The 14,229-nt window shown below is 47.9% G+C and overlaps 1 protein-coding gene across 1 annotated transcript in view; it reads left to right on the forward strand.

The window, feature by feature from the left end:
- Positions 1 to 14,229, forward strand: part of LOC139764278 (inactive dipeptidyl peptidase 10-like) — a 288,411-nt gene that overhangs the window by 163,975 nt on the left and 110,207 nt on the right. Inside the window, 1 exon segment of the mRNA XM_071690763.1 lies at positions 6,084 to 6,158. Coding sequence (XP_071546864.1) covers positions 6,084 to 6,158 — 75 coding nt within the window.

The raw sequence follows: 14,229 nt of genomic DNA on the forward strand, positions 1-14,229 counted from the left end.
GCAATGGGTAAGTCCAGGAGCTCCACAGCAACCTGGCTTTCCCAGTTACTCTAAATTATTCATGAAATTTCATTATCTTGAAGGCGTTTATGTCCGTCTGGTAAACACAGTTTTGAACTTGTCCGTCTGGGGTGGAGTTAAGTAAATGGTTATTACTCATGTATACGATGGGTTATACAGGTCCTCATGATGGTAAGATGGGGGGGGAGGGAAGAGTGAGGGTACAAGAACCCATATGAGAGAGAGAGAGAGAGAGAGAGAGAGAGAGAGAGAGAGAGAGAGAGAGAGAGAGAGAGAGAGAGAGAGAGAGAGAGAGAGAGAGCTTACAACGAGTATATGTAATGAGATTTTGCCTAAGGCAGGGCTAACGCGTAGCGCTCACCGTTTATATGGTTTGGTTCACATTACGTTTTCTTTGTGCTTCAACAGAAATGCATAATATTGCTGTCTATCACAATGTAGTACCAGAATATTTTTCATCTGTTCCTCCATTAATCTTCCAAAAACTTCATTATTCAGTCTTCCCAGATAACCCTCATGATTTCTTCGTATTTCTTCGTGATTTCTTTGTCGTTGTCTCCCGCGTTTGCGAGGTAACGAAAGGAAACAGACGAAAGAAATGGCCCAACCCACCCCCATACAACATGCATATACATACGTCCACACACGCAAATATACATACCTACACAGCTTTCCATGGTTTACCCCAGACGCTTCCCATGCCCTGATTCAATGCACTGACAGCACGTCAACCCCGGTATACCACATCGATCCAATTCACTCTATTCCTTGCCCTCCTTTCACCCTCCTGCATGTTCAGGCCCCGATCACACAAAATCTTTTTCAGCTCCATCTTTCCACCTCCAATTTGGTCTCCCACTTCTCCTCGTTACCTCCACCTCCGACACATATATCCTCTTGGTCAATCTTTCCTCACTCATTCTCTCCATGTGCCCAAACCATTTCAAATCACCCTCTTCTGCTCTCTCAACCACGCTCTTTTATTTCCACACTTCTCTCTTATCCTTACGTTACTTACTCGATCAAACCACCTCACACCACACATTGTCCTCAAACATCTCATTTCCAACACATCCATCCTCCTGCGCACAACTCTATCCATAGCCCATGCCTCGCAACCATACAACATTGTTGGAACCGCTATTCCTTCAAACATACCCATTTTTGCTTTCCGAGATAATGTTCTCGACTTCCACACATTCTTCAAGGCTCCCAAGATTTTCGCCCCCTCCCCCACCCTATGATCCACTTCCGCTTCCATGGTTCCATCCGCTGCCAGATCCACTCCCAGATATCTAAAACACTTTACTTCCTCCAATTTTTCTCCATTCAAACTTACCTTCCAATTGACTTGACCCTCAACCCTACTGTACCTAATTACCTTGCTCTTATTCACATTTACTCTTAACTTTCTTCTTTCACACACTTTACCAAACTCAGTCACCAGCTTCTGCAGTTTCTCACATGAATCAGCCACCAGCGCTGTATCATCAGCGAACAACAACTGACTCACTTCCCAAGCTCTCTCATCCCCAACAGACTTCATACTTGCCCCTCTTTCCAAAACTCTTGCATTCACCTCCCTAACAACCCCATCCATAAACAAATTAAACAACCATGGAGACATCACACACCCCTGCCGCAAACCTACATTCACTGAGAACCAATCACTTTCCTCTCTTCCCACACGTACACATGCCTTACATCCTCGATAAAAACTTTTCACTGCTTCTAACAACTTGCCTCCCACACCATATATTCTTAATACCTTCCACAGAGCATCTCTATCAGCTCTATCATATGCCTTCTCCAGATCCATAAATGCTACATACAAATCCATTTGCTTTTCTAAGTATTTCTCACATACATTCTTCAAAGCAAACACCTGATCCACACATCCTCTACCACTTCTGAAACCACACTGCTCTTCCCAATCTGATGCTCTGTACATGCCTTCACCCTCTCAGTCAATACCCTCCCATATAATTTACCAGGAATACTCAACAAACTTATGCCTCTGTAATTTGAGCACTCACTCTTATCCCCTTTGCCTTTGTACAATGGCACTATGCACGCATTCCGCCAATCCTCAGGCACCTCACCATGAGTCATACATACATTAGATAACCTTACCAACCAGTCAATAATACAGTCACCACCTTTTTTGATAAATTCCACTGCAATACCATCCAAACCTGCTGCCTTGCCGGCTTTCATCTTCCGCAAAGCTTTTACTACCTCTTCTCTGTTTACCAAATCATTTTCCCTAACCCTCTCACTTTGCACACCACCTCGACCAAAACACCCTATATCTGCCACTCTATCATCAAACACATTCAACAAACCTTCAAAATACTCACTCCATCTCCTTCTCACATCATCACTACTTGTTATCACCTCCCCATTTGCGCCCTTCACTGAAGTTCCCATTTGCTCCCTTGTCTTACGCACTTTATTTACCTCCTTCCAGAACATCTTTTTATTCTCCCTAAAATTTAATGATACTCTCTCACCCCAACTCTCATTTGCCCTCTTTTTCACCTCGTGCACCTTTCTCTTGACCTCCTGTCTCTTTCTTTTATACATCTCCCACTCAATTGCATTTTTTTCCCTGCAAAAATCGTCCAAATGCCTCTCTCTTCTCTTTCACTAATAATCTTACTTCTTCATCCCACCACTCACTACCCTTTCTAATCAACCCACCTCCCACTCTTCTCATGCCACAAGCATCTTTTGCGCAATCCATCACTGATTCCCTAAATACTTCCCATTCCTCCCCCACTCCCCTTACTTCCATTGTTCTCACCTTTTTCCATTCTGTACTCAGTCTCTCCTGGTACTTCCTCACACAAGTCTCCTTCCCAAGCTCACTTACTCTCACCACCCTCTTCACCCCAACATTCACTCTTCTTTTCTGAAAACCCATGCAAATCTTCACCTTAGCCTCCACAAGATAATGATCAGACATCCCTCCAGTTGCACCTCTCAGCACATTAGCATCCAAAAGTCTCTCTGTCGCGCGCCTGTCAATTAACACGTAATCCAATAACGCTCTCTGGCCATCTCTCCTACTTACATACGTATACTTATGTATATCTCGCTTTTTAAACCAGGTATTCCCAATCACCAGTCCTTTTTCAGCACATAAATCTACAAGCTCTTCACCATTTCCATTTACAACACTGAACACCCCATGTATACCAATTATTCCCTCAACTGCCACATTACTCACCTTTGCATTCAAATTACCCATCACTATATATATATATATATATATATATATATATATATATATATATATATATATATCCCTGGGGACAGGGGAGAAAGAATACTTCCCACGTATTCCCTGCGTGTCGTAGAGGGCGACTAAAAGGGGAGGGAGCGGGGGGCTGGAAATCCTCCCCTCTAGTTTTTTTTTAATTTTCCAAAAGAAGGAACAGGGAAGGGGGCCAGGTGAGGATATTCCCTCAAAGGCCCAGTACTCTGTTCTTAACGCTACCTCGCTAACGCGGGAAATGGCGAATAGAAAGAAAAGAAATATATATATATATATATATATATATATATATATATATTTTTTTTTTTTGTCGCTGTCTCCCGCGTTTGCGAAGTAGCGCAAGGAAACAGACGAAAGAAATGGCCCAACCCACCCCCATACACATGTATATACATACGTCCACACACGCAAATATACATACCTACACAGCTTTCCATGGTTTACCCCAGACGCTTCACATGCCTTGATTCAATCCACTGACAGCACGTCAACCCCGGTATACAACATCGCTCCAATTTACTCTATTCCTTGCCCTCCTTTCACCCTCCTGCATGTTCAGGCCCCGATCACACAAAATCTTTTTCACTCCATCTTTCCACCTCCAATTTGGTCTCCCTCTTCTCCTTGTTCCCTCCACCTCCGACACATATATCCTCTTGGTCAATCTTTCCTCACTCATTCTCTCCATGTGACCAAACCATTTCAAAACACCCTCTTCTGCTCTCTCAACCACGCTCTTTTTATTTCCACACATCTCTCTTACCCTTACGTTACTTACTCGATCAAACCACCTCACAACACACATTGTCCTCAAACATCTCATTTCCAGCACATCTATCCTCCTGCACACAACTCTATCCATAGTCCACGCCTCGCAACCATACAACATTGTTGGAACCACTATTCCTTCAAACATACCCATTTTTGCTTTCCGAGATAATGTTCTCGACTTCCACACATTCTTCAAGGCTCCCAGAATTTTCGCCCTCTCCCCCACCCTATGATCCACTTCCGCTTCCATGGTTCCATCCGCTGCCAGATCCACTCCCAGATATCTAAAACACTTCACTTCCTCCAGTTTTTCTCCATTCAAACTCACCTCCCAATTGACTTGACCCTCAACCCTACTGTACCTAATAACCTTGCTCTTATTCACATTTACTCTTAACTTTCTTCTTTCACACACTTTACCAAACTCAGTCACCAGCTTCTGTAGTTTCTCACATGAATCAGCCACCAGCGCTGTATCATCAGCGAACAACAACTGACTCACTTCCCAAGCTCTCTCATCCCCAACAGACTTCATACTTGCCCCTCTTTCCAAAACTCTTGCATTCACCTCCCTAACAATCCCATCCATAAACAAATTAAACAACCATGGAGACATCACACAACCCTGCCGCAAACCTACATTCACTGAGAACCAATCACTTTCCTCTCTTCCTGCACGTACACATGCCTTACATCCTCGATAAAAACTTTTCACTGCTTCTAACAACTTGCCTCCCACACCATATATTCTTAATACCTTCCACAGAGCATCTCTCTCTCTCTCTCTCTCTCTCTCTCTCTCTCTCTCTCTCTCTCTCTCTCTCTCTCTCTCTCTCTCTCTCTCTCTCTCTCTCTCTCTCTCTCTCTCTCTCTCTCTCTCTCTCTCTCTCCCTCTTTCTCTCTCTCTCTCCCTCTTTCTCTCTCTCTCTCTCTCTCTCTCTCTCTCTCTCTCTCTCTCTCTCTCTCTCTCTCTCTCTCTCTCTATATATATATATATATATATATATATATATATATGTATATATATATATATATATATATATATATATCACAGAATTTTTGTAAACCTAATTAGCTGGCGTTTTGGAAATCAAGTAGTGTTTGATCCAAGAGTGTTTTCATCAATTTCTGATGCCAGGTATAAACCAGACATTCTCTTATGTCTCGACAATGATCATTGAGGTTTCTGACTCTCTCATAACAGCTCATATAATTTCCTCAAGCCCTGTGCCACAATCCTTTGTGATTCATTCTGAGTTATTGATCTAAGTTTATGTGGTGCCCATGTAGCTATACTTCATATAACAACATGACAACATACGTAGTGAGGCAGAGTGTGTGGTGTTACTGTCAGCCTGACTTCCTGATGGTGTTACAGTCAGCCTGACCTCCTGACGAAGGTGTTACAGTCAGCCTCACCTCCTGACGAAGGTGTTACAGTCAGCCTGACCTCCTGACGAAGGTGTTACAGTCAGCCTGACCTCCTGACGAAGGTGTTACAGTCAGCCTCACCTCCTGACGAAGGTGTTACAGTCAGCCTCACCTCCTGACGAAAGTGTTACAGTCAGCCTGACCTCCTGACGAAGGTGTTACAGCCAGTCTCACCTCCTGACGAGGGTGTTACAGTCAGGTTGATGTTGTAGGTTGATGTTGATGACCTTAATGACCCTGGCAGTTGACGGGCCTGAAGCCCAAACAACCAAACAACCAAACAACCAGACAGTCTTACATATATGCAGCATATTTTCTACACGCACACACACACACACACACACACACACACACATACACCAGCTATGCCAGGTACCTATATATCTACCGGCCATGCGGAGGGGAACGAACACCTGGGATGTGGTGTAGGCCGACTGTCGAACCCAGGATTCGAACCCGGACGTGGTTCTTGGATGAGTCATGACACACACACACATATATATATACTTAAGCACACATGTACGTCGACCCCATACGACAACCTTAACGTTATCAACCATAATGTCTTCTCTCTTTCCAGCGGCGTCTGAATGTGGAAGAGTTCGATGTATCGCCGGATAAGAAATATATATTACTCAAGCATGACGTCTTACAGGTGAGTGCCCAACCCCCCCCCCCCCTCTCTCTCTCTCTCTCTCTCTCTCTCTCTCTCTCTCTCTCTCTCTCTCTCTCTCTCTCTCTCTCTCTCTCTGTCACCCCCAGTTTCCCCCCTTTTTTTTCCATGCTTTTGTTTACCTTTTTTTAAGAACGCAAATGATGACTTTGAGCAATTGAGGTATTCCCGCAAGGCGGGTGTGTGGGTACCTGGCTGTTTCCCTCCCCCACCACTGGCGTACTTCTTCTCCCACGCATCACAACCACGAGCCACAGGGAGGGTAACGTCGAGGGACAACCACGAGCCACAGGGAGGGTAACGTCGGGGGACAACCACGAGCCACAGGGAGGGTAACGTCGAGGGACAACCACGAGCCACAGGGAGGGTAACGTCGAGGGACAACCACGAGCCACAGGGAGGGTAACGTCGGGGGACAACCACGAGCCACAGGGAGGGTAACGTCGGGGGACAACCACGAGCCACAGGGAGGGTCACGTCGAGGGACAACCACGATCCACAGGGAGGGTAACGTCGAGGGACAACCACGAGCCACAGGGAGGGTAACGTCGCGGGACAACCACGATCCACAGGGAGGGTAACGTCGAGGGACAACCACGAGCCACAGGGAGGGTAACGTCGAGGGACAACACGAGCCACAGGGAGGGTAACGTCGAGGGACAACCACGAGCCACAGGGAGGGTAACGTCGAGGGACAACCACGAGCCACAGGGAGGGTAACGTCGAGGGACAACCACGAGCCACAGGGAGGGTAACGTCCGGGGACAACCACGAGCCACAGGGAGGGTAACGTCGGGGGACAACCACGAGCCACAGGGAGGGTAACGTCCGGGGACAACCACGAGCCACAGGGAGGGTAACGTCGGGGACAACCACGAGCCACAGGGAGGGTAACGTCCGGGGACAACCACGAGCCACAGGGAGGGTAACGTCCGGGGACAACCACGAGCCACAGGGAGGGTAACGTCGAGGGACAACCACGCCCTGGACTTGCCTGAGGACGAGTGGGTGATAATCCCATCACATCTGTGTAGTAAAATGAACATTATGATCATCCGAGAGGCGAGGCGTGGGCGCCATTTGGGTCCTTCTTGGGCAAGTCACTATAGCTTATAGCTTCCTCCAGCTAACTTCTCCAGCTAGCATGGTACAGGCTATAGCTTCCTCCAGCTAACTTCTCCAGCTAGCATGGTACAGCTTATAGCTTCCTCCACCTAACTTCTCCAGCTAGCATGGTACAGGCTATAGCTTCCTCCAGCTAACTTCTCCAGCTAGCATGGTACAGGCTATAGCCTCCTCCAGCTAACTTCTCCAGCTAGCATGGTACAGCTTATAGCTTCCTCCACCTAACTTCTCCAGCTAGCATGGTACAGGCTATAGCTTCCTCCAGCTAACTTCTCCAGCTAGCATGGTACAGGCTATAGCTTCCTCCAGCTAACTTCTCCAGCTAGCATGGTACAGGCTATAGCTTCCTCCAGCTAACTTCTCCAGCTAGCATCATGGTACAGGCTATAGCTTCCTCCAGCTAACTTCTCCAGCTAGCATGGTGCAGGCTATAGCTTCCTCCAGCTAACTTCTCCAGCTAGCATCATGGTACAGGCTATAGCTTCCTCCAGCTAACTTCTGCAGCTAGCATGGTACAGGCTATAGCTTCCTCCAGCTAACTTCTCCAGCTAGCATGGTACAGGCTATAGCTTCCTCCAGTTAACTTCTCCAGCTAGCATGGTACAGGCTATAGCTTCCTCCAGCTATTGGGGAGTTAAGTGGGAGGACTGCTCCAGCTGTTTCATCCCTCTCACTACCCCTCAGTCACACTCCATACACTCACCCTCCCTCTCACCCAACATACTCACCCTCCCTCTCACCCAACACACTCACTCTTCCTCTCACCCAACACACTCACCCTCCCTCTCACCCAACATACTCACCCTCCCTCTCACCCAACACACTCATCCTCCCTCTCACCCAACACACTCACTCTTCCTCTCACCTCTACACTCTTACTTGGTCCACCTCAACAGGTATGAGGGAGGGGGACTGGATGGATGAACCTCCCTGGGACGTGTCGGACCCCGGGGTCATCCAGGTGGGTCACTCAGCCACTACGTCAGCCAGGATGGTGGTCAAGCATCCACCGGACCTCGCCCCTCATCCACCACGTCTCCACCCGGCTTCCTGTCCCACTACGTCTCCACCCGGCCTCCTCCCTCATCCACTACGTCTCCACCTGGCCTCCTCCCTCATCCACCACGTCTCCACCCGGCCTCCTGTCCCACTACGTCTCCACCCGGCCTCCTCCCTCATCCACCACGTCTCCACCCGGCCTCCTGTCCCACTACGTCTCCACCCGGCCTCCTCCCTCATCCACCACGTCTCCACCCGGCCTCCTGTCCCACTACGTCTCCACCCGGCCTCCTCCCTCATCCACCACGTCTCCACCCGGCCTCCCGTCCCACTACGTCTCCACCCGGCCTCCTCCCTCATCCACCACGTCTCCACCCGGCCTCCTCCCTCATCCACCATGTCTCCACCCGGCCTCCTCCCTCTCCTCCACCATATCTCCGACCCACTAAGTCTCCAACATCGTCCGTAAGCTTTTGATCTCTGCGAGAGAGAGATCACGGCGCAACCGAGGCGAGAGAGAGAGAGAGAGAGAGAGAGAGAGAGAGAGAGAGAGAGAGAGAGAGAGAGAGAGAGAGAGAGAGAGAGAGAGTAGTAGAGAAGACCACTTCAAGACTGAGCGATCGCTTCTCCCTCCCTCTACCGTGCCTGGTACCTCCACAGTGCTGATGTTCACAACCATATTAACCCATAAACTTTTGAGTTTCTTTCTTATTCCACCTCCAACCTCACCACCCACACCACCGTGCGCGCGTGTGTGTGTGTGTGTGTGTGTGTGTGTGTGTGGGTGGGTGTGTGGGTGTGTGTGTGTGTGTGTGTGTGTGTGTGTGTGTGGGTGTGTGTGTGTGTGTGTGTGTGTGTGTGTGTGTGTGTGTGTGGGTGGGTGTGTGGGTGTGTGTGTGTGTGTGTGGGTGTGTGTGGGTGTGTGTGTGTGTGTGGGTGTGTGTGGGTGTGTGTGTGTGTGTGTGTGTGTGTGTGTGTGTGTGTGGGTGTGTGGGTGTGTGTGTGTGTGTGTGTGTGTGTGTGTGTGTGTGTGGGTGTGTGTGTGTGTGTGTGTGTGGGTGGGTGTGTGGGTGTGTGTGTGTGTGTGTGTGTGTGTGGGTGTGTGTGGGTGTGTGTGGGTGTGTGTGTGTGTGTGTGTGGGTGTGTGGGTGTGTGTGTGTGTGTGTGTGTGTGTGTGTGGGTGGGTGTGTGGGTGTGTGTGTGTGTGTGTGTGTGTGTGTGGGTGTGTGTGTGTGTGTATGTGTGTGTGTGGGTGTCTGCCTTACGTAAACAGTAAACAATATTCTTGTCCCTAACGCTGATGAAAACAACATTTGGCGGCGCCAACTGTTTCCTGACAGAAGCTGACGACTTCCTGAAGGTGTCAGCTGAGAGTCTCACACAATCTTGCCTCTGGCACCCTCGTCTGACACCCGTACCGTCAGCCCCGGAAGGCAACCCACCTACGCATATTGCTGACACCCCTGGATGTCAGCTCCTCCTAACTTGAGTAATGCTGACACTCGCAGCGTCAGCACCTCACCTCACGACCTTGGTTGACCTTTTTATCGACCTTTTAAAAATTGTGACTCCGATTTACCCTCTCCTCCAGGTCACATGGTGTGTCCTGGTGACCCCCCCCCCCCCATGTCCTGGTAGATGGAGTGTCCTTCTGGTTGCTATGTCCTGGTACTTGGTGCGCCCTGGTGTCTGGTGTGTCCTGGTGCCAGCTGCGCCCTGGTACTTGGTGCGCCCTGGCAGGTGTTGGCAGGGGTATGATGAGGTGTGGCTGGAGGGGCGTGTGTGACCCTGGGTGATGGATTGACCTCCATGACCCAGGACGTCGTGGTCACACCCCATGACGGAGGTCGACCTCTCGTAATGTCTGTCTGTCTGTCTGTCTGTTTGGCTATCTGGCTATCTGACCCTCATTCTGTCTGTATGTATATCTGTCTGTCTGTCTGTCTGTCTGACCCTCTAGCTGTTTCCCTATCTGTCTGTTTGTCTATTTGTCTGTCTATCTGTTTGTCTGTTTGTCTGGCTGTCTGTCTGTGTGGCTGGTTGTGGGTTTGTACCCGTCCGTCTGTATGAGGACACATGGCTGTCTGTGCGTCAGTGTGGATCCGTCTGTCTGTGAGCGTCAGGGTGGTGGCTTGGTGTCTGTGTCTCTACGTTACTAAGGCTGACTAGGTGTGGGTGTGAGTGTGTGTCTGTCTATGTCTGCTGTCAGCAGGAGAGAACAAGCAGCAGGAGTAGGAACCCACAAGCAGTAGTGTAGCAGGAAGAAGCAGCAGCAGGCAGCAGCAGTCAGCAGGCAGGAAGAAGCAGCAGGCAGCAGCAGGAGAGGGAGAGAGAGAGAGAGTGAGAGGTCTGTGTTCTATCTCCCTGCTTGACGAAGCGTCACCCAAGTGCTTCTATAAATACCACCCCGCCTTCCTCCACTTCCTTCTCCACCTCCTCCTCCTCCTCCTCCTCCTCCCATCCCCTCCACTCACTCCACCCCCTACTCCCTCCACCTACCTCGTTACGCAGTAGACAAACAACCCAACAGCCTCGTTAGGACGCCCACCGCCACCACCACTAACGTCCCCTTTTAAGGTTATTGATGACTCAGACGATGCCTGACCTCCACCTTAGTGATCGTAAAGGATAAATGCTAATGTAAACATAGCTCAGGCCATCATGTTAGGGACATAAACATTAATGTTGTTATAATGAACATAGTCACAGCCAACAGGGCCACAGTGTTGGGGGAATTAAACATTAATATCTCTATAGTCCACATGATATAAGGCCAGCAAAACTACAGTATTGAGGGCACATGGTTAAGGGCTCACAAGGCTACATTGTTAAGAATGTTATACATCAATATTTCCCAAAGGTTGTGAAAAGGTTGTGAATTGTCAAGAAACTCAATTTCTGTGTTTCACGTTTGCAGGTTGTGATAACTTACAATTTCTGGTCATTATTGTACTTATATTTCTTATTCTTTTCCTCTTCTCCTCCTCCTCCTCCTCCTCCTCCTCCTCCTCTTCTTCCTCATTCTCTTTCCTCTTCTTTCTCTTCCCTCATTGCTTGCTATTCACCTGCACGACAGAAAACGAGGAAGAGGAACCATTATTTTTCCAAGTACAATATTAGCCACAGTCATCACTATGTCTCGAGTGCAATCATTTTTGAACACTCTTTCTTCGTTTGACAGGGAGGGAACCGTCCACTATTTTCTAACAACTGCAGAACCACTTGTTAAATGGGAACAACAAATATATTGCAACTTTCCTCATGTAACTCGATAGTTTTCTCATTTTCTTCGTTTGGTCAAAATTGGAGAACTACTTTCGTGGGCTGGTGTTAATCCAGCAAAATACATCTGTTCAGCCCAACGTTTCCACATATCATCATATATCTTCTAATACATTACTGCTGCCTTGTGCTCAACATGTAAGAATTCTACTCCACATTTTGATTCGTATTATATATAAATATCTTTATTTTTCTCAGACTTACTCGCAGTTTTTTTCGCGTTGCGAGTTATGGCAAGAAACATATGAAAAAGGGGCATTGTTCGCTCGTCCTCTATCTGGTTGTCATGTAAAATGCAGGGCAACCAAAGCCTCCTGCTCACAGCCAAGCCCTCCAGACCTTCCTAGGTTTTCTTCTGATCATTTCATATGTTGTCGTTCAGCCCTCTCTATACCTCATCGCTCCAATGCGATCTATCCCATGCACGCCTCACACCCTCCTGCACGTTCAGTCCCGGATCACTCACAGCATCTTCACTTCATCCTTCCATCTCGCTCTCTCTGCATTTCCTTGTTCCCTCCAGACTAATATATCCCTTTTTGATCAATTCTACACAATGGTTTCTTATCTTAATGTAACTCTTTATTTAGAAATGAAATTTCCATCATGCCAGATTTCTGTGAGAGAACAGATCACCTTTCCATATTATTTCTGGCTTCTACACCCGAACTTCCATTCCATACTACATTTATATTCCATACAGTATTTGCATATCACATCAACTCTCCATTCCACGCAGACTTTGCATACGTAATGAGACATTCACACAAAAGTTGGTAGTCGTCACGTATATAATGCCATGTCCAGACTTTTACTCACTTCTTCAGGAATTTCTGACCTCATCTGCCTCATACCAAACTCCTGCACAACATCCTTGTGTTCCACATTAACATCCTTCTTCAGACATGATGATCATTTCCACACAGTTGAGTAAGGAATATGAACATACAAAGATCTTGATAAACCCAGCTCAACTCGAGGGTCAGGTTACTGTACTGTGTCTGTAACCCAACTGTTTGTGTGGAGGTTAAGAGATAATTTTAATAAAGGTATTCAGAATAATCAAAGGCTTATATAGCCATGATCTAATCAGTTACTTAAAGTTACACTCTTCTGTTTTCACTTGTGATAATGAATACAAACTTGTGGACAAATCTTTAACTTCGAATGAGGCGAAGTACATTTCCTTCAACAAGGTTGTTAACACAGGGATAATTTTCTCATGAGGATAATACTTTTAAATGTCATAATAAATTTCAGTTATTGACTATAGATTATATCTATTACCCATGCATGTCCCGAGCGAGAGGTCCCAATCTGCACTGACATGATGTCTGGAGTTCATATCATTTTGTTGTGATGAAGAAATTGTGATGTTATTAGCTCGCGAGTCTAAAGTAACGACATTGAAACTTTGAAGTCTATTGTTCGCGAATTTGAAGTCATAACTGTATATGTAGATTTCATAATCTAACCTAAACCTAAATGCCCTTGACTAAGTTCATACGCTAACTACATATTTTCTCATATACGTTTATTCATTTATTCATGTTGTACACTTCGATTTATAACGCAAGACATATAGAAAAATGTCTATTTACGTATTTTTACGAAATTCAGATAGACAGCAAATTTCTTAGAAAAAAGTTATTTAGTAAAGGAATGAATGAAGGAAGAAAGGAAGAAAGGAATGCAGGAACGAAGGAGGAGACAGGGTGATCTGCTAGGGGGGGAGGGAGCCCCAGGAGACTGCTGGTGCTGCTATGTATAGAATCAGGTAGGTGGAGGGAATGAAGAGTGACAGTGGAGGGAATATTGGGCACTGTGGAAGGAAGTGATTAGAGTGGAAAGCTTAATTCAGCACTCCTTAGATATGATACTCCCTCCACCTGGCAACCATAACTCCTCTTCCTGGCCACACTATCCCATCTCCTGGCCACACTATCGCTGTCCGATGGCCACACTACCTCTTCCCCCTCCTGGCCACACTACTTCCATCCCCTGGCCACACTACCTCCATCCCCTGGCCACACTACCTTCTCCCCCTGACCACCCTTCCACCTCCCCCTGACCACCCTTCTTTCTCCCCCTGACCACCCTTTCACCTCCCCCTGACCACCCTTCTTTCTCCCCCTGACCACCCTTCTTTCTCCCCCTGACCACCCTTCTTTCTCCCCCTGACCACCCTTTCACCTCCCCCTGACCACCCTTCTTTCTCCCCCTGACCACCCTTCTTTCTCCCCCTGACCACCCTTTCACCTCCCCCTGACCACCCTTCTTTCTCCCCCTGACCACCTTTCTTTCTCCCCCTGACCACCCTTCTTCCTCCCCCTGACCACCCTTCCACCTCCCCCTGACCACCCTTCTTTCTCCCCCTGACCACCCTTTCACCTCCCCCTGACCACCCTTCTTTCTCCCCCTGACCACCCTTCTTTCTCCCCCTGACCACCCTTCTTTCTCCCCCTGACCACCCTTTCTCCCCCTGAGCACCCTTCTTTCTCCCCCTGACCACCCTTCTTTCTCCCCCTGACCACCCTTCTTCCTCCCCCTGACCACCCTTCTTTCTCCCCCTGAGCACCCTTCTTTCTCCCCCTGAGCACCCTTCTTTCTCCCCCTGACCACCCTTCTTCCTCCCCCTGACCACCCT

Source organism: Panulirus ornatus, chromosome 49, assembly GCF_036320965.1.
Source record: "Panulirus ornatus isolate Po-2019 chromosome 49, ASM3632096v1, whole genome shotgun sequence".
In the NCBI taxonomy this organism is placed as follows: domain Eukaryota; kingdom Metazoa; phylum Arthropoda; class Malacostraca; order Decapoda; family Palinuridae; genus Panulirus; species Panulirus ornatus.